The sequence below is a fragment of the Ambystoma mexicanum genome, chromosome 8 (assembly GCF_040938575.1).
Source record: "Ambystoma mexicanum isolate Mex_15411 chromosome 8, UKY_AmexF1_1, whole genome shotgun sequence".
In the NCBI taxonomy this organism is placed as follows: Eukaryota; Metazoa; Chordata; class Amphibia; order Caudata; family Ambystomatidae; genus Ambystoma; species Ambystoma mexicanum.
In genome coordinates, this window is record NC_090929.1 from 504,414,532 (window position 1) to 504,436,264 (window position 21,733).

Sequence of the window (21,733 nt, forward strand, 5' to 3'; positions counted from 1 at the left end):
TACCCTAATGTGTGAAGCCCAGTCTTAAGCAGAAGGGTATGTGATGAATCTGATGGACTCATTTGATAAGCATTTGAATGTCTTGGGTTTTTATTTTCAAATAAATGCACTTTTCCCGATTCCTCGACCTTGACCCATAATTCAATTTCCACTTGCATATGCAGTTGAAGCCCTCCCCCGACTCAAACCACACCCCCCCAACTTTAACAATTTTCAACCCCAATCTCTCATCTCCCTCCCCCCCTACTCTGGTGTAATCCCTTGTACCTAGAGTACCTTCGACTACCACTTCTCCTCCTTGGATCGCCACTTTTTCCAGGGATCCTCATAGGGTATCCTAAAACCCTCTCCACCTCCACTCCACTGATTCCAAAATCGAGAGCACGTCCAGAGCCCATAGCGTCATAAGCTTCACAGCACCTCATTCAAATAGTTCCTGTCTAGGCTCCAAATTGTTGTCACTTTTTAGATGAATATTGCGGGCGTCTAATACGAGGATTCCAGCGGTCCCATTGTAATCCTTTGGAGTATGCACTCCTTTTCTCCCTGCCAAACTCTTCCAGGGATTTCACAGGTGTAGGGCGAGCCGATTGCATGTGGCAGTCTTGAGCAATATCACCATCTACTTCTTCATTTTTTTTGAAGATTCATGCCCACATACTACCAAGACATCTCTGGAGCGCGTTCCTGGATCAGATCTCTTTGTGCCGACTCTATGAACCCCGATCCAATGGTATTCTCTCTTCGTCTGCCCCACTCAATCGCTCCTTGAAGATGGATATTATTGCTTCTTTTATATGTGAATCACCTACCGGGAGATTTCTGACTAGGATGTTTGCCCTGCAGGATCTATTTTCTAAATCTTCAGATTGTAAATTATGAGTTGATCTTGCAAGGTGTTCCAGCAATTCCTCTGATTGTTTGTTATCTTGAGTCAATTCTTTTATGGCACGTTCGTTTGCATCTGTGCTTTCCCCCAGGTCTGTGAGGTCTTTCTTAAAATCAGTAAGCATTAGCTTGATCTCTGAAGTGAAAGCAGTAAACTGTGTTCGAAATGTAGTGGTTTAAGGGGGAGGGCGCTGTTGTGCACGAGCAAGATGGCCGCTTGATTTCGGTGCTCCTCCTCCACCTCAATATCCTGTATATGTAAATCCACATCGAGGCTGTCTGTGAGGCTGGGAGATACTGCTACCGAGGGCCTGAATACCCGGGGCACAGCAGGTGAAAATCCTGGCTGAAAATGGCTTGTCCTCATCAACTTACAGCCGTGTGAAGATTGACCGCCACCTGGCACAGTGACGGTCCAAAGGTCCGAACCACGTGCACTCACCCGAAGGCCGGGGACGCACACGTGCGGCAGGCCACTGATGGGAGGAGCCTGCCGCAGCGGTTTCCGCCTGGGATATGATCGGGCTCAGCTGCTCTTCACTGCTGGACAGCCACGAAGTCACGGAGACTGCAGAAGGCGGACGACTACAACAGAAGGGCTCCTTCTTCCCCCCCCCACTGACTCGCCTCCCAGACGGGACCGAAGGTGGAACCTGAACGGCGGCTTGTGCGGCCTGCTGAATCGCCTGAACCTGCATTACAAGGTAGCCTGCGACAAGCGGGCGGGAACATCGGGGGTGCGCTCGGCTCTGGCGGCCCTTGCCCCTCACTCTCACCCTTGCCGTGGCTTGCCCAGCGACACAACTTGCAATCACTGGGGTGTCCCCGCGGGGAGCTGGGACTGCTGCCGCGGGGAGACTCTCCAGGCGTTGGGACGATGGGGCCGCCGGCGTGGAGCTGTGCGGGAACCCGCTTCGAGACGCGCTGACCCCCCCGCCCCTGGGGGACTCACGCTTCCGACCAGCCCTCTGACATCCCGGAGTGTGCTTGGGGAGCATGTTACATCTGTCCATTGCCGCAGACTCCATATCCTGTGACCAACACGGACAGCCTGGGAACATACCATCCAGTCAACTATACAAACGATGGGGACAGTCCCTGAGGCCCCCTCGCTCCAGTTCCCCCCCGGGGTACACACTTATGCGCGGCACGGGCTCTGTGCACAGGGCTACGTGGGAAGCTGGAAACAACACGCTGCAAGGTTCAGGGCTATGTGGGAAGCTGGAAACAACACACTGCAAGGTTGAATACGTAGGAGAGCACAGTCCATCCGTATTAACACTCCCTAGTGCACCGCGACGAACAGCGAGACACGGCCATTTCTGGGTCTCGTCTTCACGTGAATAGGTCACGCACTAATGGACGTGGTGGTGCCGACTCAGCTAACACCCTAGTCGGAGGTGGTCGTATATATTTCTTGCTGATATGGGGGAACCGGACAGGTCAAGCAAATCATCCAAGACCCCCGGTGGGGAAAAGAAGGGCCCAATGGATACCTATACTAACGCTCCAAGCCAAGCTGCAGCTATGGACACACACCCGGCACCCGCTGTGTCTGAGGAAATGGGACTGGGGGAGCGTGAGGGTAAGTTGGCAACGCTGGTACAGAATGGGTTTGTAGCAGTAAATGTTAAGCTGGATGAAATAGTGGCAACCATAGGCTCCATGAGGGCCAGAATTGATAAAGAGAGCGCTCGAATCACAGAAACTGAGAATAGGATATCCATCAACGAAGACACTATTGCTCTCCATAGCCAAGATATATCCCAGATCAAAGAAACAGTCAGTAAACTGCAGAATTAATGTGAAGACCTCGAATCCCGCTCGAGAAGAAACAACGTGCGAGTGGTTGGTGTGCCGGAATCATTTGGGAAAAATCAGATGGAGAAGAAACTGGAAGGACTGTTCAGATCCCTATTTGACCCCACTGCCTTTTCAGAACGTTTCCTAGTTGAAAGGGCGCATTGCACGCTGGCACCAGTCCCTAGGCCTGGTGCACCCCCACTTACGATAATTGCTCGCCTCTTGAATTATAGGAATAGAGACACGATCCTTCGGCTGGCCAGGTAGGCTGGCATGCTACACTTCGAGGAAAGTCGAATACACATCTACCCTGATTTCTCCTCGGCAGTACAGGCGAGCAGGCGCTCGTACGAACCGGTAAAGAAACTTTTGAAGGTGCGCCAGATCACATACGCCCTAATATTCCCGGCAAAAATGAGGATTCAGCACGTTGGGAGAGCACATTTTTTTGAAAACCCGGCTGAATCCCTGGCATACATAGAATCATCTATACCCCTTCCTCCCATAGGAGACAGACATGCTCAGAACAACAGACCCCGCCCAACTGACTGAGATATGCACTGTATGACACAGTATTGTAAGGGTTGGTTTTAGACCCTGTCTCCTGGTGGTATTACAGATGGCCTCACAATTTAAGGAAAGTGGGGTGCTGGGGAGCCGGAATTGTCGGTCATGTGAGGCAACATGTCCACCCCTGTAAGGCTCCACATGTTACGAGAGGGACATCGTCAAGTTGGGGATGACGATGAGGGAGGGGGAGGGGTTGAAGAGTGTTGAGCAAGTTGTTGTTGTTGCACACCCTTGCTATCTGAAGCGAGCAGTGGGTCCGATGTTGTGGATAACTGGCCTGGCAAGGGAAGAAGGGTGATAGGTTGTTGGTTGATGGTTAAACAAGTGGTCTCTGAGGTTATGTCACGACACGTGTTCCATGAGAGGTACATAATTGGGATGTGGGATACTATTGTGAACTTGGGGTGCGGTCTGAGAATGAAATTATTGTCCTGGAATGTTAGGGGTCTAAATAATCGGACTAAAACTAGGAAGGTGGGAAATTACATTGCCAGGCATGGTGCAAAAATTGTCATGCTGCAAGAAACACATGCTATGGATGTCAATAATGAATACATAATCCCTGGTTGGGACAAATCGAGGTTCTATATGAATTACTCGTCTCAGTCCAGAGGGGTCATCACTTTGATACACCCCGGTCTGGGATTCAAGCTGGAAGGGCAGAAAATAGACCGCCTTGGGAGATATGTCCTTGTTTGGGGTGAGGTCACGGGCAAACAGATCCTACTGGTCAACACGTATGGTCCTAATATCGATGACCCAACCTTTTATACCGATATATACCAGTTGATTACTTCCATTGACGTATCCACCATGGTATGGGGGGGGATTTTAATGTTGCCCTTGACCCGGAGTTGGACAGGTCCATTACGGTTTTGAGACAGCATAGTAAATCTGCCCTTACTCTGAAGCATATCTTATTTCAACTCTCACTGGAGGACGCCTGGCGGGTGCTTCACCCAAAAGATCGAGGTTACACCTACTACTCATCGGTGCATGATTCGCAGTCCAGAATTGACTATTGGTTTGTCTACCCCGCGGTCATCACCGCGGTGCAGACTTGTGAAATGCTGCCCCGCACACTGTCTGATCACTCCCCAGTTGCGATTGAGGTTGATTTTCGTGATTGCCCCAGACCTGCTAGAAAATGGAGAATGCCCAGGGGGCTACTGTGCGATCCGGGGGTGGTGGAGGGACTACACATTGAAATTGCTGATTTCCTGGATAGGAACATAGGCTCTGTTGATAGATACTCCACGGTGTGGGAATCCCTTAAGGTGTGGATCAGGGGGACCCTGTTATCTAAATCTGTGGGACTCCTTAAAGGGGTCCGCGCTGAGCTGACCCAAACTGAACTTACACTGAGAACACTAGAGGAGGCATATACTTCTACTCAAGACAAGGCGACTCTAGCTGACATACAGACACACTTAGAAGAATTTGGTAAGCTGGCCTCCAGGGAGGTGCAATATATGGCTGCCCCGATCCGCGCCCGTAGATACGGAGAGGGGAATAAGGCTGGCAGGACTCTGTCTAACTTACTGAAGCAGGATAGACATCACAACCGGATCACGAGCATACACACACCACAAGGGGAGGTCCTTCTGGGGGAAAAGGAGATTAATGATGAGTTTACTAAATTTTATCAGCAATTATACAGTAACAGAGAAACCAAAACAGCTACCGAAATTAAAACATACCTAGACACCCTGCAATTGCCTACACTCGCTGATGACACACGACTGGCCATGGACCAGCCGGTTACGGCGGAGGAGATCACTGAGGCGATTAAAGACCTGGCATCCAACAAAGCTCCGGGGTCCGATGGAATAGGGGCGGAATTTTACAAAGAATTCCACGAAGAGCTGGTCCCTGTGCTGTTACAGGTATGGGAAGAATCACTTCAGAGCCAAACACTGCCCCCCTCGATGAGGGAAGCCATTATAACTGTACTCCCTAAACCCTGTCGTCCGCCTCAGGACATATCGTCATATAGCCTGCTCTCATTGATAAACACTGACGCCATGATATTCGCAAAAGTGTTGGCCAATAGGCTTTTGCCAGAGGTCCCGAGACTGGTACACCCTGACCAAAAGAATTCATCCCCAATAGGTCCACGGCCCTCAATCTCCGTAGACTTTTTGGTATCATGGCCCAGATTGACCAGGCGAGGAAGGCTCTGGCCATATCCTTAGATGCCGAAAAGGCCTTCGATTCCGTCTCATGGGCCTATCTGCTGGTGGTGCTGAAGGCCTTTGGTATCGGCCCTAATTTCATTGCATATGTGAATCTACTATACACGAACCCTGGTGCCCGAGTGCTGACCAACCACACCAACTCTGACCTATTTCTTTTGGGAAGGGGCACCAGACAAGGCTGCCCGTTCTCGCCCATACTTTTTGCGTTAACGATAGAGCCGATGGCGATTGCAGTCAGACTTAGACACTCAGACAGGGGCATAAACCTGAAAGGGGCCACCCAGCTGATATCTCTATACGCGGACGATACCCTTCTGTATGTTCGCGGGCCAGAACACAATATCGCTCCTTTTATGGCGCAGATTCAGGAATTCACGGTACACTCAGGATACTCCATAAATAAGGGAACGTCTGAGATATTCCCTCTCACACTGGCAACCACATGCCCCGGCTATACGTGCGGACTCAAAGGGGCTGCGCAATCCATTAGATACTGGGGAATAGTGGTCTCCAAGGATAAACACACTCTATACTCGGACAACCATGAGAGTGCACTACAAGCCCTGAGCACTAAATTACTGATGTGGGACCGCCTCCCACTCTCACTACATGGGAGAGTTGCGGTCCTCAAAATGATAGTCTAGTCCAAACTGCTGTATTTTTTTGTTAATATCCCCATATGGCCAGGCCGGCCCTTCTTCAATAGGCTTAGATCAATAGCCATGACTTTTCTGTGGAATGGTAAAACCCCTAGGATAGGATGGGACAAACTGATTGAGCCGTATTCTGCCGGAGGCATAACTGCACCCGACTTTGAATCATACTGTTACGCTGCCCAAGCCCAATTTTCGAGGTATTGGTATGATAACTCCAGTGGACCCCCACACGTGGAGATAGAAGAACTCACCACACATCCCACAAACATACAATCCGTGATATTTGATACGCGGTATAGAGACACATGTGAATTCAACCCGGTGAGCTGCACGGTGGGTGCATGGAAAGCCATATTTAAGAGACTGGGAGTTGAGTCTCCCTATAACCCTGCGATTCCCTTTTGGAACTACCCTGTATACCGCCAACTCATGACAGAGGGTTGCGCGATGCAGGGGACCCCAACGAGGAGATGAAACTGGGTGATGTGTTTATTGATGGGAGGTTTGTGTTACGCTCATCTGGCTCCCACAGGGGCGTCGTTCGGACCCGGACTGCTGCGGCCTCCACCCACGTGATGCGTAGTGCAGCGATGACTGACTGGATCTGCCCTCCTAATCTTGTCTGCTTGACCCGTAGAAATATTCTCCTACAAGTGAAGAGATGGATTTAGCCACTTGTGGATTCAAGTGATAGCACCCCCACAGTCCTCCCCACTAATCACCTCTGTGCCCTCTCAGCAATCTCACCTTTTATTCTTCAAGGATGACCCCTCCATCCTGTGAAGCACGCAGGGGCGTGTTGATGACCAGTTACTTCACTGGCCTGAAGATATTGGAAGAGTTGGAGACAAATGCTGACTCCAAAAGGTCCTGGTGAAGAACCATAAGTATATAGTTCGTAAGAGTTCAAAATGTCTGGAATTCACTCCTGCCCAATTCCTCTTTTATCTTGCAACTTTGACAGATTGACTGCTGAAAGCACTCTGGTAAAAGTCTGTTTTACCCAACAGTATCCGGCAAATAATGCCAAGGGTTAAACTTGCTGCTTTCTCCTCTTCTTACAGGTGCGGCATAAGAAGATGTGGCGTGCTGATGAATAATACCTCCAGCGGTAAAATCAGGTAAGCATATGGCGGCTAAAGAGATTGTCTCTGTCTGTTCTCTCTGCTCACCTTGTTGTTTATTGTCCCCCTTAGGTGCCTGGATTCGGCGATGTAAAGATGGAGACAGCGCCGGATCGAAGAAATGCTGTGTGAAACGGTGAGTATGGCGCGGCGCTGCTGCTGAGATGGGACGCGTTTAAAAACAAAGTATTTCCTCTGGTTTGAAGATGCGATGAATCCAGAATCAGGTAAGAAATCAGGTAATACTCTTGTTCTAACCTTTGCTTCTTTCCTTCTTTCTAGGTGCTCCAGGTTCGAGGCGGGTGTGGCAGAAGGCTGGATGCTGCTGCTGGCACAGTGAACGTTACGCTGCTGGATGCAGAATAACGCGAAGCGTGTGCTGCTCTTCGGGCGTGGTTTAAATAGCCTCCAAAGTAGTCCCAGGTAGGTATTCCTTCCCGACCACACCCAAGTAACAAAATAGTCCCTAAGGTAAAGTAGTCCCTTCCAGGCCTCACATGGGTTTGGATCTTCTTGCAGCATGGTCTGCATCAGGTAAGTGTGCACCTATGAGCCTGGCGCCTGTGGCGCCAGAACTGATGTCCCATATGAGCCTGGCTCCATAGGCGCCAGGACTGAACCCAGACAGCCCCTAACAGGGGTTGCTGGGTTTTCTCAAGGCAACATGATGCCTGCTCCAGGGTCTGGATTCCTGGGGGTATGTATCATGACAGTTTGCGACTCTGGTGGAAATAACGAGGGCGTTCGGCAGGGGTCCGCTTAGGATGCTGCAGTACTACCGTATACGATCAGCCTTTCAGAAACACTGGCCCACCTTCCGTGAAGAGCCCCCTACTCATCCTTGTGTACAACTAGTGACGCTTGAGGGCAGCTTGGGGATCTCGAAATTATATACTGCAGTCCAAACACACTCCCCCTCGACCAACCTGGTTAAAGTTAAGTGGGAAAGGGACCTGCAGACCCCCTTAGTTGACCAAACCTGGGAGAGATACTGTTCGCTCACCAAGCGAGTGTCCCTAAAAGCTGGCCTGCGCTTGATTCAGTTTAAAATTATAAATAGACTACACTATACTCCAGCCAAAATAGCGAAGTTTATGCCGGATGGGTCTGGGGAATGTCCCAAATGCAAGGCAGGGGAGGCTCGGGCTTTCCATATGTGCTGGAGGTGTCTGATGGTGGCTGGTTTCTGGAGGGAGGTGACAGAGATGCTGGAAGAAATTACACAGATCCCCCCCGACACTGACACCGCAGAAATATTTGTTCGGAGATATAAGCAAGTGCTCTGAAAAGGTCAGGAGACTGTTCAACGTTTCATGTGCAGTAGCTAAAAAATGTATTTTACAACAATGGAAGAGCGCTGGACCACCCAGCATGAAACATTTTAACTTAAAGAACTGACTTATGTCAATGAAGCTGAGGAGCAGTTTGTCCTAACGCGCCCATCGGCAAGCAGACCTAAAGATATATGGGGACCCTTTTGAATGTATTTGTGTGATATGATTTTGGATGTTGATGACACTATATAACTCTGATAACTCGAGGATAAGTATAATGTGCAATACTTATGTACTTTGGTAATTATGTGATCGTGTTGTATATCTCTATGACCACTAATAAAAAGAGTTTGAAAAAAAGAAAGAAATGTAGTGGTTAAAGTACTTTGAAAGTCCTGAAAGCTCTTCCCAAAATCTTCTTTGGCTCCTGCCATGTCTGCTGGAGTGGTTCAGTGCATGTAGGGGTGGGCCAAATATCCTGTAATGGACTTACTTTTGTTGCTTGAGAGGTTGATCGGCCTGATAAAACCACCTTCTTCCTTGTTCCCAGCATAGAATGCTTGCCATTTGTCGGCACCCCGCCCCTTGTCAGTATGGAAACTTATGGCAATAACTATGCCACACCGGGTGACCTTTGGTACTCAAGCCTTTGGTAAAAAAAAGTCTTATTCGTTATGTTTTGTAGGCTGCCAGTACTCTAATAACGATTTTAGATTTTAGAGGAGGATCTGGGGACTTACTTACATACAGGTCAGAGACTCCTAGATCTTAATAAAATTTGCCCGTTAATTAGGAGCCAAAGAGCCTTATTTACAATTCCTCACTCTGTTTTCTAGGGTGCACCTTGCCGCACATGATTTGATATCTTCGCCAGTATATGTTGCCCCTGTGCTAACAAAATCAAGTGCTGGGTGCAGTATTACCCCTGCGCCTGATACCGTCCTTTGGCCCTGTATCCCAATACGAAGTTTCTATTTACTGGGCTTGAATGCATTTTGCAGTTGTTCATTGTTTTACTTCCAAAATCCTTTGCTGCTTCATTGAGGTATTAACACACAGCCTCCCCGGGTCCTATGCGCCTTGGGTTCGCCAGCAAGTCCAGTTCCGCTTATCAGGGAAGTTGCGGCAGGCCCTGCCACACTGTGATATTACTTATTCATGCACCACGAAGCCAGTTCCCCCACGCGTTGTCTCTGTCCCAAAGGCAAAGTCAATCTTCTACTAATAGATCCCAGCTTACCTCCTGCAATGCTGGGCCCTCAGCTCTGGGCATAACTCATTGGGTCTCCGATTCTGCTCCGCCCCAAGCTCTGTGTTTGCCAGCAGATGCAATCTCCCCTTATTACTCCAATATGCTGATTCTAGCAAGCTGACTCTCCGGGCCATCCCCAAACATCAACGTTAGTCTCCCCTTCCCCTCGTTCCTGATTGGACCACGCTCATCCACCACGTAGATGGGATGGGATTCTTTCCACTCGCGCCCTTCCAGTGCATTGCCCCAGAGAAGCAGTCTTTCTCGGGCGCAGCCGCTGCCGGTGTCAGCCTCTCAGTGCGGCTTGGGCATGGTCAGCCCGTATGGCGTCCCTGACTTCTGTGGCGATGCAATGTTATCTGCCGAATCCTGTCGAAAAGGGCACAAAGTCCACTGAAGCTACTCCTGGCTTCACCCACACGGGAACCGCCAACAAGATAATCTTGTAACGTGCTGAATTGATTCAGTTTGATTCAGTCTCTGGACGAGCTCCGCCTGCACACTTCCTCAGTGCATGTCAGCCATTTTGGAATCCACAAACCTTGCTTCTAAACGGGGAGAGGGTATGTTTCCCCAATTAGATTTTGCAAGTAAGTGAGAGGGAGGTACTGTTACTGAATGTGAATGTTTTATTAACTGCCACCATCACTCTCTCTTCAGGTCTCACTCTTTTTGACAGTTTTTTCTTGTAGACATCTTTTCTTGCTTCTGGTACGGTGTAAGTTTAATACTCTAATAAAACCAGCATACTAGATGCTTGTACCCATCTTCAAAGGTTGTACTGTTGAATCTTTGACAGACCTGGCAAATCTCCACAACATGATGATGATGATGATGATGATGATGATGGCAATACGTACACTCACTGTGTTTGTTCTCAGAACACATCTTCGTTGAGCCATAGGTTGGAAAAAGAGACATTGTTTGGGAGGGTTACATTTTTCGAGAAGATGCTCAAGATGAACAGAGGCACAACTGGTTGAGAGACCCTGACAGAATCTGGATCGCCTTCTGCACCAGTGGTACAAGTGTCAATTAGATATCCAAAAGGTATACAAAGAGTATTGGCCGCATCGTGAGTTGGGCGATAACCCATAAATGCGGTGGTAATGCTATTACCACCGCATTTAAGGGTCGGCCCAATCTCTCTGCACTTGGACATTCTGAATACTCACAAGGCATAGTAGGTTTGTCTTATCCTCGCCCTCCAGTGTTTATATTGTTTTCTTTTTTCAATCCCACGTTTCCCTCCCTGTTGCCATGTGGGTGCTTTGAAACACAATTTACTTGTTGTATAGGCGCCTAACAAATGTTCAATAAATAAATTAGTTGGGTGGAAAATGTTGAGTCTTACCTCTAGCTTTTTGCTGAGGAAGCCCAATACATATACCAGACTAAGCGACACCAGAATCCCCAGTAGGATAGAACGAGGGCCAACTCTTGAGAAGAGCCTATAAGAAACCCAAGGTACTGCTCGGCAGAGCTGAGCAGGACCCATGCATGTCTGAAGCAACAGAGTGGAGCAGTAAAAAGGGAGATTATTATGAAAACTGGACATTGCGATTGAACAAGGTCTTTGAGACATATTCCCAAAGGAGGGATAAGTTGTTGAATAACTGAACATTTTATAGCAGAACATTTCTTTTGGGGTTCAGACATTACAGAAGTTTTTTTGACTATTTTACTCAGCTGAAAGCTGGGAAAAGACTTGGTAAACTGTGTGGGGTTGCAGGTCATAAAACCACCCATCACCAGACTCAGAAAAGGGGGAGTAAACCTGAAACAAAGCTAAGCTTTAGTCTTTCTTTTCTCATTCTTCCTTTCTAAAATAGATAGTGTGGAAATAGGTTAGATCGGGTTTGGACAGAGGACAGTGTTGTCTTATGCCAAGAAGTCCTGATGAGAAGGGCCCTCCATCAGGAAAGTAGGGATTATAATAGGTTTACCTTTGAGTTGTGTAATAAAAGTATTGTGAATCACCATATCTTCTTGTCCGTCTCCTATATCTGACCTACCACAATAGTTATTTAACCTGTTCAATGTAACTGGACAGAGCTTTTTCTGTCGGAGAATACCATATAATGCAAGAAACTTAGAGGCATCTTACCTGCTCTGAATAACGATGCTGTCTTGGTACAGTCGGTCATACATACAGATCTTAAGATCAATTTCTGGATTCGACACCCACACTGGTACACTTAGGGAAACTGCAATGGCTTTAATTAGAATCTGTAAGCAGATAGATGCGTGAATTACAGCCTGCAACATTAAACAATCATCTGTTTTTCACATTTATACGGACACAACCCCAAAACATCTCACCTATACAGAGTGGATAAATGGTATGTGCAACTTGCTGTAATCCCTAAGTTCAACAAATACTACTGATGGAATTCCATCTTCCTCATTTAGTCTGTCTTCTCTCTCTTTTTTAAATAATGCATATTGAAGAATCATTGCCAAATATTTACTTCATATCTTTACTCCCATGCACCTATAATCAACTCAGAGCTGTTTTGGGAAACTAAGAGGTGTGTGGGATATTTCCTTAAAAGAAGCTCTGTACTTGTAAATGGGTTGCAGGGTGACCAGTGACCATGTCAGCACAATGATGGGGACAGAAAGTAGGCAGTGATCCTCGCCCAAGACCCACTCGCAGCCGTAGTTATGGTATCTCTACTCAGGAAAATGTGGGGGGTTCTTTTATTATTCAAGCTGGATATTGCATCTCTGACATCTGGTGTGCTACCTCTGCCGGCAGATGTGTTGCGTCTTAACACCCCTTTCAACCCATGACAAAGAATGTGATTAATGATAATAGCTTATTTTGACATCATATAGTCCTGTTACCATGAGGGAGGCCTTCAATCTCCTTTAATGCGGTATCAGTGTGAGGCCAGTTCTGGTGGCGTCGGCATGGTGTTAACTGGTTCTGTCTCCTGCCTTGATGTTTCTTCATTCGCCTCTGTCATGCCAATGCCCTGCTCTTCTTCTAGCTGGTTTTGTGAGGTCAAATGATCATGCTCCCTTATGGGTACACAGCATAATTGAGGGGGGAAAATCATCCTGATTTTTGCAAAAACCAACTCACGTTGCACATTCCTGTGATGTGAACTTGGTGTGCAACAGGAGTTGGTTTTGCAAAAATCAGGATGGTCCTGTGTGCTGGTGACTGTCCATGGGAGGGGGTTCAAATAAGAGGCTTAATTTAAGGATGAAGTGTCTATTGTGGACCAACACTTCGTATTTAACCACGAGGGGGTTGTCCTGTAGGCAACTTCTGCCTTCCTTTTGGTTTACAGCCCCTCTGCCGGTTAACTTCTATTTTCATGTCCATAGAAAGCATGGGTCTGGATGCATGCTCTGGTATGATTTAGTGTAGTTTCCAATTGAGGAATGCTTCTGTAGGCGCCATTCCAGTGGACGAATAAGCCATTGTCTGATACACCATCATGAACGACATGTGCACCTCTTTCCCTTTTCATTTGCTATTCAAAAGGCTTTGTTTAATGACAGCATGAACCTTACATCACAATTTGCTCTCTGCCAGCAAGGTTTAATCCATTTATGTGTCACCCAACAGAATGTGAGGAATAAACAACATTTCTTGCTTTGAATGGGTGGTCCATTGTTAGCTGAAATGAATTGTGAAATTCCGTGGGCCACACACGTTTCTTCCAAGGGCGGAATGATGTATTCTGCTGCTGTGGGGGTGTGGGAGGGATACATTTTAATTCTGCATACCATGAGAATGTATCTATAACGACCAAGAAATTGGAGTTCTGTAGAATGGTCCATGCTGAGGGCTTGCCATGGTGCAGTGCTCCTGATTAGGAACTAAATGGGGGTAGGTGTGCGTCTGTGGTTGATGCTTGATATCGAGACAGTGTCTGGTCCACAATCTTCCTCTGGTAGAGCATAAGAGCTTTTCCCTGAGTTGGGCCTTAATTTCGTCTGTGCCCTGATGTTCGATGTGTTTATGGCTGCCTACTTACCAAATTACTTCTGGGGAATGACTAGATGAGTCTTTGAGCAAAATACCTTCATTGAAACACTGACAGCTTTGACCTCACACTCCATAGGCTTTGAAGGAAGGCTTGCACCTCTGCTGTCCAGTGGCCATTTAGGGATAGGAAGTTCTTTCACTGACTAAGGCGTACATGGTGCATAGAGTCCTGAATCCCGTAGTGACATTCAGAGGCCTCTGCAATTAACTGAATGGACATTGTCTTGGGCACGGCTACATATGTGACCATATACACCAGTGTGTTGGCCTTGTGATCAATGCCTTTACTTGGATAAGGAGAAGTGGGGGGGAAATAATCTGTGGGGAGGGATGTCTATGTCCCCACAATACTTAAATGTGATCCCATAATGCTGAAGTTGGAGAAGCCATTGTTCGCACCACAGGGACATAGGGATGACCAATGAGCAAATCCCAGCATGATGGGGAGAAGTGGTCTATGGTTGGTGATAATAGTTACATTTCCATCTGCTCATTAACAAGCAGATGGAAATGACAGCACCCCCAAACTCTTCACACTCAATCTGTGAATAGCACTGCTTTGTGGGAGTGAGAGCAGGAATGGTGTATACAATCGGCCAGTTGCCCCCTGACTTGTCCACTTGTGCCAGGGCAGATCCCTGACCCAATGGGATGGCATCCACCAGTATTTTGGAAAGTTTGGATGGGTCAAAGAACACCATCATTGTGTCAGAACAGTGCAGCCTTGGTTGCATTAAAAGCTTTCTGTTCCAAAAGGCTCCAAACCCTGGGTGATATTTTTTAGTGAGGTCTCTCAGTGGTACCGTAACAGTGGCTATGTCACAGATAAACCGTCCACAGAAATTCACTGTTTCTTGAAAGCTTTTAACCTCTGATGGGGAAGTTGAAGGAGAAGCTGAATGATGTCCTTGACTATCCTTGGGTTTGCTGAAAGACAGGAGTCCTTGAAAAGGTACCCAAAGAACTCCATCTGTTGCTGCAGGAATTTGGATTTTTATCTGTTCAGAGTTAACCCATTCTCCCTGAGGCAGCGAAAGACCCCTGCAACCCAGCTGACATGTTCCTTCTCAGATGGTGCATAGATAAAGACATAATTTATAATTGGGTATTTATACCCAGAAGTTTCTAAGCGCAGACCCAGGGATCAAACCTGTGTTGCTCTGCATTGTCTTACTTCCACAACGAGTGTGTTACCTCTGAGCTATCCTCCCGGGACATCATCAGTTGTGCGGAGGACGCCGGGAAGTTCTGCCAGCACACCTCGGATTCTATGTTAAATAGCTTGACTGCAGACAAGACCTCTAAGCTGAGGCACCTGTAGCCGAAGAGCTCCACATGGGACGAGAATGTTGTGAATGGCCTGGGTTCCTCATGTAAATGGACCTGGTGGCCGACTGTTGAAAAGAAGGTGGGACTCTGTAGATCTGCAATAATGTCATCCAGAGTGGGTGCCAGATGCTTTTCTCGCCTGATGGCCCTGTTAGGCAATCACACAGATCTGGACTGCGGCAGACTGCTTTCTTTGTTTTGTGGCTAATAATCAGTGACACTCACGGCATGGGACCCGACACCCTCTCAATGATTCTCTAGCACTGAAGTATGCTCAGTTCATCTTCTACCTTTTTTTCTCATATGAAAAATTATTGTCTGATGCTGCAGAGTTGCTGGTTGTAACATAATGTTGACGGGAAGTCAAACTTCATGGCCAATGATGCACCCTTTGACATTAAACAATTAATTGAACTCCTGTTGTAACGATTCCACTCTATCAGTGTATACAATTACAAAATGTTTCAGCCTCATCTCTTCTTCTGTGGTCTAGCCCAGCAATTTGTCCTTTGCAATCGCCCCATTCTATGTGACTCTGAATGCAGAGGCATCATCATGAGACTCCAGTGTATTGCAGTTCCATCAAAGGGAGCAGGTGTGCCTTCCCATATGTATTGGCTGGGGCTGCACATTAATCTACTGCATTGAAATTGCGTTGACCAATGCCACTGTGTCAATGAGTACAGGAACATGTACCGAAAATAGGTTCACAGCACACCGTGGTTGGTTTTGTTTGCCTTTCTGTTCCTTATAGGTGACTGAGATGAAGAAAACTTTGTCCACATCTTCCTTGCTTTCTGTGGCAGAGGTGAGGCAGGTTTGGTGAACTTCCAGTTGTGGCAGGCCATGGTGGCTCTACAGACCTTCACAAAGTGATTAGGTTTTGCATACTGGCCACGTGTTTTGTGAGGAAGTGACCGTCTATATATGTCACACTGCCCACCTGATGCTTACTTAACTCTCATCAGTGTTTTTTCCAAAACTAGCCTGTGCCCCCAGAGGGGCACTCTGTGCTGGTTGTTTGCGCATGACATGAACCTCCTCCAATTTCACCGATTAAGTGCCGCCTCCAAGTCGTAGCCTGCACAGATGCCAGTTTGTGGGATCAGCTGTGAGGAATAGCAATTTCATAAGGGTGTAAAATATGAAATAATAAAAATGATGTGGGTAATTGCATCTCAGAAAGGGTCGTCTGCTGATCAGACCTCCCTTTTAGGAACCTCTGTGCCAAAGGCATAGTGTACATCTGTGTCCTGCTGCATCAGTCTCCCTGATTCCCAGTGCCTGTTCTCCAGTGGCACAGAGCAATTTCAGAGTTGACAGGTGCCCTTTTTGATTGCTGCTTTGACAGCTAAGTCACTGAAGTGCAGGGGTTGCATTTAAGTGTACACCAGTGTTCCAAAACCATTAAAAGATTGATAAATCATCGCCTATTGGCAGGATCATCTGAAAATATGCCATAACTAATTCACATCTGATTTGTAGCATATCAATGTCAATCCTGTGAGTTCAGACAGACCTGCTGTGAGAAGTGATGTGGGTGCTGGGCACCTCACTGTCTCCATTGCAGTGAATGGGACAAAAGACAGGATGCCTTCCTCTGTTGAATCTCTGGGAGGAAGGCAACTCTTCCCTGCCAGGCCCAGTAGCTAACAACACAATAGGGGGTTGCACACCAGAGAGCCTTTAAAGCTGCAGGTGTCATGATCTCGTCCCTCCCCATCTACCAGCCAGTGGATATGAATAGGACACCCAGGCCCGCTAATGGGGCAAAAGGGAGGAAGGAACCAGAGTGCCGCCAGCTGAAAGGTAAAGCAGACAGAATATGATCATGAAGACAAGAACGATGATATTTAAATAAATCACATTAGCAGCAAGCAACGTATCTGTGATATGAGAAAGTATGGCACAACTCCGGACAATGTAGACAGCAGACAGTCAGCAGAAGAAAGGGTTACTCCCGAACGGAACAAGGGCAGAATCTAAGTGAAGAGATAGTCCCTGGCGGCAGGAGGGTGCCAATGGGAATGGGGGAAAAGGAAAGCCAGGAACAAAAGTCAGAGCAAAAACAAGGTCCAGAAGAATAATCCAGGAGAGTTCCAAAATCGAAAGAGCCAAAAAATGTACAATCTGAAATGGTAATCCAAAGGCAGTCCAATGTCCATATGCAAAAAGTTCTATATCCAGAAAGTATAACTCTGGGTCCAAAACGCCAAATCCAGGGAGATACCAAGGCAATCCAAAGTCAAGCTAACAAAGGGTCCAAAACACAGGTAATCCATACAGCAAAACAGTAACAAGAACCACGGCCAAACTCTTCGGAGCAGTTGAGAAGCAGTGTTTTCTGTCCCTGAGCCGCTTTTCAAGTGTTGAGAGTCACATGATTGGAGCTAGATGTCACGTGACTCATGAATGGGATATGTGGCGTTTGTGGACGTTACAGGGATGCACGGCGGTGAAGCTGGTGATGCCGCAGGATACCGGCCAGCCACCAGGGAAGACGCCATGGGCAGCGTGACTGAGGAGCACTGTCCATGGGGTCAGTAACCAGCCAAGTAGAGTTGGTGGACTGTGATACTAGTCAGCGACATGCCGAAAGCTAATCGGAAACAAGGAGCAGTGATGCTGGTCAAAGGTGAGTGCAGGGGGGCGATGCGAGGGGCACATGACAGCAGGTCAAAGAAAGGGAGAAGTTAGAGCAGTCAGATAGCACAAGTGCATTTGAGGAAGGGTTCCTCCATCTTACTTTTCTGTTGGTTTTTCTCTGCTTCCTGTTCCCTCCTCTTCCTGTGGAGTTTGGAACTCTGAGTATAACATCAAGAGACAAGGGACACTTTTTCTCAAGGATGGGGATTGGACCCCTAAAAGCAGGCTTGCTTTCCTCCAATCCGCTTTGGCCTTTTATGTTTAAACGAGGGGGTCTCCCACTCCTCTGCTGATTCACATTTGGGCCTTCAAGGACATAATGAAGAATTCACGTGTATCCTGTCGGGAGAGCAGTCCATTCCAAAGCCAGAGGATAGCTCTGCTCCCTAACCCATCCCCAGGGGGTTACTTTTGTTGAGGACCAAGGCCTACCACTCTGCTAGCAAACCTACCTAGGCTAGAAAAGCAGAGACTAAAAAGGACTCACCTTCCCCTGCAGTGGGGCTCACAGCACTCAGAGGGCTTAAGCAGCTAGGTCTACTGTTTTTCATCGCTCCAACCAATTGAAATTGCATTTGAACTTGGTTTGCCTTTTAAAAACATCCAAGGCCTGCTGTGTTTCCTTTGGCACTCACATTCAAACATCAAACCACTTTTGCTTTAACATTGAATGGCTTGTCTCCCCTTTGCCTCAGCAGAGGTCTGTCACCTTTCCATCGCGAGCACCAGCGCACCATGCACACAACCTACAGCCAGGACTTTGCATCACAGCTCGACTTGAACCTCTGGGTCATCGTGCTACTCAAAGACCGGAAATAGCGGTACTCATCTTTTAGAAAAACTAGAAAAACACACAATACAAACCGCTTGTAATGATCCATCGGCCTACATCGCTCAACGCCGCCTCCGAACCGCACAGAGCACCCATGGAAACAACTCAATGCTGACTCGTAGCCTGTGATAAACGTGACTCGCCCAATTCAAACTCTATTCAACCACAGAGACAGCCCCTCGAAGCCTGGTTCAACACCGCTGAACCACCTAACATTGAATCAGGTATCGTCAACTAACCCTATCACCCTCGTCCACTTTTTGGGGCCTTAGGCACTGGGGAAGTCCCCTTTGCACCTTTTTTACACCAAGACATATCCTTTTTTTTTTCAACACTGTTCTATTTCTTGCCAGTTTCCTACTGGTCCACTCTCACCGACCTCGGTCCTGGGCCCAGTCACTCTTCACTTGCACTGCCTCCCTGGCAACCCCTGCACTGCGGGACTGTCTCTGTATCACTACAGCCCCCCCCAGCACTTGTCTGCACTTACCTTGCACTTGCCACCAGCTGGCCCTATTTATTTATTATTTTATTTATATTCTACTATTTGTACTGCACTCCCCCCCCTTCCCCTTGCACTTTTTCCCTTCCCCCTACCCCTGCACTTGCGCGGTCTGAATGACACCTGGCCTAGTAGGATCGTTGTCTGTCTTCCCCTTGTTCCCCCCTCCCTGCCTCGTCGCGCCTTGAAACACTTGTGTATAGGCGCGTTACAAATGCCTTATCATATCATATCATATCACCCAAAAATATCAAGAGTACTTAGGATATCTGCTCTGCATCTTTGGTCTTCTTTTACAGGGGTGGGTTTTTGATAGTGTTTTTAATAGTTAGTTGTATAATTGATTTGTTTAACTAAAGTCTATATATTTTCATGCACTCTTGATTGAACATCCTTTTATTTTGGAACTGTTGTACTATTGTTGTTTGAGTTGCTACTGTCTCGCAGGCACACCCCTTTTGAGAGTAGAGTATAGCCTTCCTTCGGCCCACATTACCAAAAAAAGGCACAGGTGGTATATCTCTTGTTTGGGCCTGTTTTAAGTTTATTATTTGGATCACTGTTGGTTTGTACAAGTGTGGGGGCTGAGTAGGCAGTTTAGCCTCTGCTCACCTTGTACTCTACAGAACAGAAGTCACTTTGTCGCACCAGCCAAGTTCCAAAATGCGCAAGAGTGTCATGCCTGGTTTCCACAGGATTTTACCATGCAAGTGTTGAATCATCTGCGCTCATACCTCATCCTCCTCATCAACGAGAATGCATAACATGGCTAGTTAACTTAGGTATGTGAAGCAGGAGACCAAGTGAAATACTAGGTCACACAGCTGCTCTCTATAGAACCCAGTCTGGGTATGTGGTTAGTCACTTGGTCTCCTGCTTCACATGTATTTTGAGTTTGGGTGTCTCCAAATTCGTCACAGCCAGCTCCTTTTTGAATACTTGGATACAAATTGTTTGAACAAGTTTTCTTTTTGTTTACAATTTTGAACACTTGAGATACATGGATTTATTATCAAGTGGTGCCCACTCACTTCACTTCTTAGTTAACTTAGGTATACATGGACTGCATCCAGGGATTCCTGCAGACCTTGGCTCGCCTGGCGAAGTTGGAACGTCTCATAGGGCCTCATTACGAGGTTGGAGGTAAGGGGTCACCGGCACCAGTAAGGATGCCGGTGCCGGTAACCCCTTACCTCTGTATTCCGAGGTCCCTTAGTGGGTCCCCAGGCGCCCTTAGTGGGAGCCGCTAAGGGACCAGGGAGCTAATAACGGGCCCGGCGTTATTAGCTCCATCCCCATTCCCATTGAGCACTATGGGGGCTCAAATGGCAATGGGGAATGGTTCTCGGACTGGGGACTTACCGGGTCCTTGAAGGTTGGAATGACCCGGTAAGTCCCTATTTCGAGATCCCGGACCCGGAATGGTCGTGCCAAAGAACATCTCCAGCTGTTCAGTCCAGAGCTGCGAGCAACAGCTCTGGGTCACGGATGTGCCAGAAATGTCAAATTCTACAATGAGAATGCTGTAAAATGGGGAAGGAGACCACGGAGCTTGATGGTTGGTTTGACTTGCTGGAGCGGGCCTACCTCTGCTGGAGATGGCCAATGAAGAAGAGCATGAGACATCATCATTGGGCTCATGATCATCACAGTCCATAGTGCACAGGAACCCTCAGGTACAGGTCAGGAGGTGTGCAGCTGACCCAGATGATCACACCAGAGGCAGGTGACAAAAAGGCATCCAACAGGCAGGCATAGCTTGAGTGATCACTTACCTGGGGAATTTCACAGAGGATGAACGGTATCAGAATGGGTTGCAAGTGCACCCTCCAGAGATGATGTGGAGGGCCTAAAGCACTGTAGTATGGTATTAGAGGCAGACGAGTAGCCAACTTGCATGTGCTGTGCCTGTGTAGCAGGCTGGGACACATTATAAATCTCCAGATCCGCTGGGCACCAGCAGTAGAACAGGTGCAGGAGTGTATTTGCTGTGTCCACGCCGCATGCCCACACTCGGTACCAATTTTTAACGGCTCACCGCAGCGACTGATGATCGTGTACAAGGATTGACAAGATTGCTTGTAGGTGGTGATCTTCAGTCAAGGAGCACTCATAGCCATACTTATGATATCACTGACCAAATGGGGTCATTTATTGTTGACACGCGATATGATCTCTCTGGCGTCTGACATGATATTTCTATCATGCAGATGTGCCACGTTATAACAGTACCCTGCTGAAAAGCATCTCTGCAATACATGTTAATCGGAAGCTAGATTTCATCTTAAAATGTGGCAGTATGTGTTTTCAACCGACTCGCTTGCTCCTCACATTAGTGATAGTTTGACAGATCTTGTGCAAACATAAAATGCCACACTATTATCTGTGGTGGATCCAGCAGCAGAACACTTGACAAAGAAGTATATTTTAAAAAAGCGTTTTATTAGTTAGAATGGCTATTTATAAATGCCTATCGGGCAGTGGCAGCCAAAGGTTTCTATGATGAGCCCCGCCCCCCCAACTTGAATAAAAATATTGTTGCTGGCCCCCGCAAATTCCAGAATTGCATATGTTTTCTATTAAAAACAGTCACTGTACACTTTTCTTCAAGAGCATTGCAAACCCCTGGGCATCTTTCGGCCCTCCTAGGGAG

At 47.5% G+C, this 21,733-nt stretch overlaps 1 protein-coding gene across 3 annotated transcripts in view; it reads right to left on the reverse strand.

The window, feature by feature from the left end:
• Positions 1-21,733, reverse strand: part of CFAP74 (cilia and flagella associated protein 74) — a 2,332,202-nt gene that overhangs the window by 1,050,383 nt on the left and 1,260,086 nt on the right. For all 3 annotated transcript variants that reach the window (XM_069610170.1, XM_069610172.1, XM_069610171.1), the window contains exon 22: positions 11,873-11,994. In XM_069610170.1, coding sequence (XP_069466271.1) covers positions 11,873-11,994 — 122 coding nt within the window. The remainder of the gene's footprint in view (positions 1-11,872; positions 11,995-21,733) is intronic.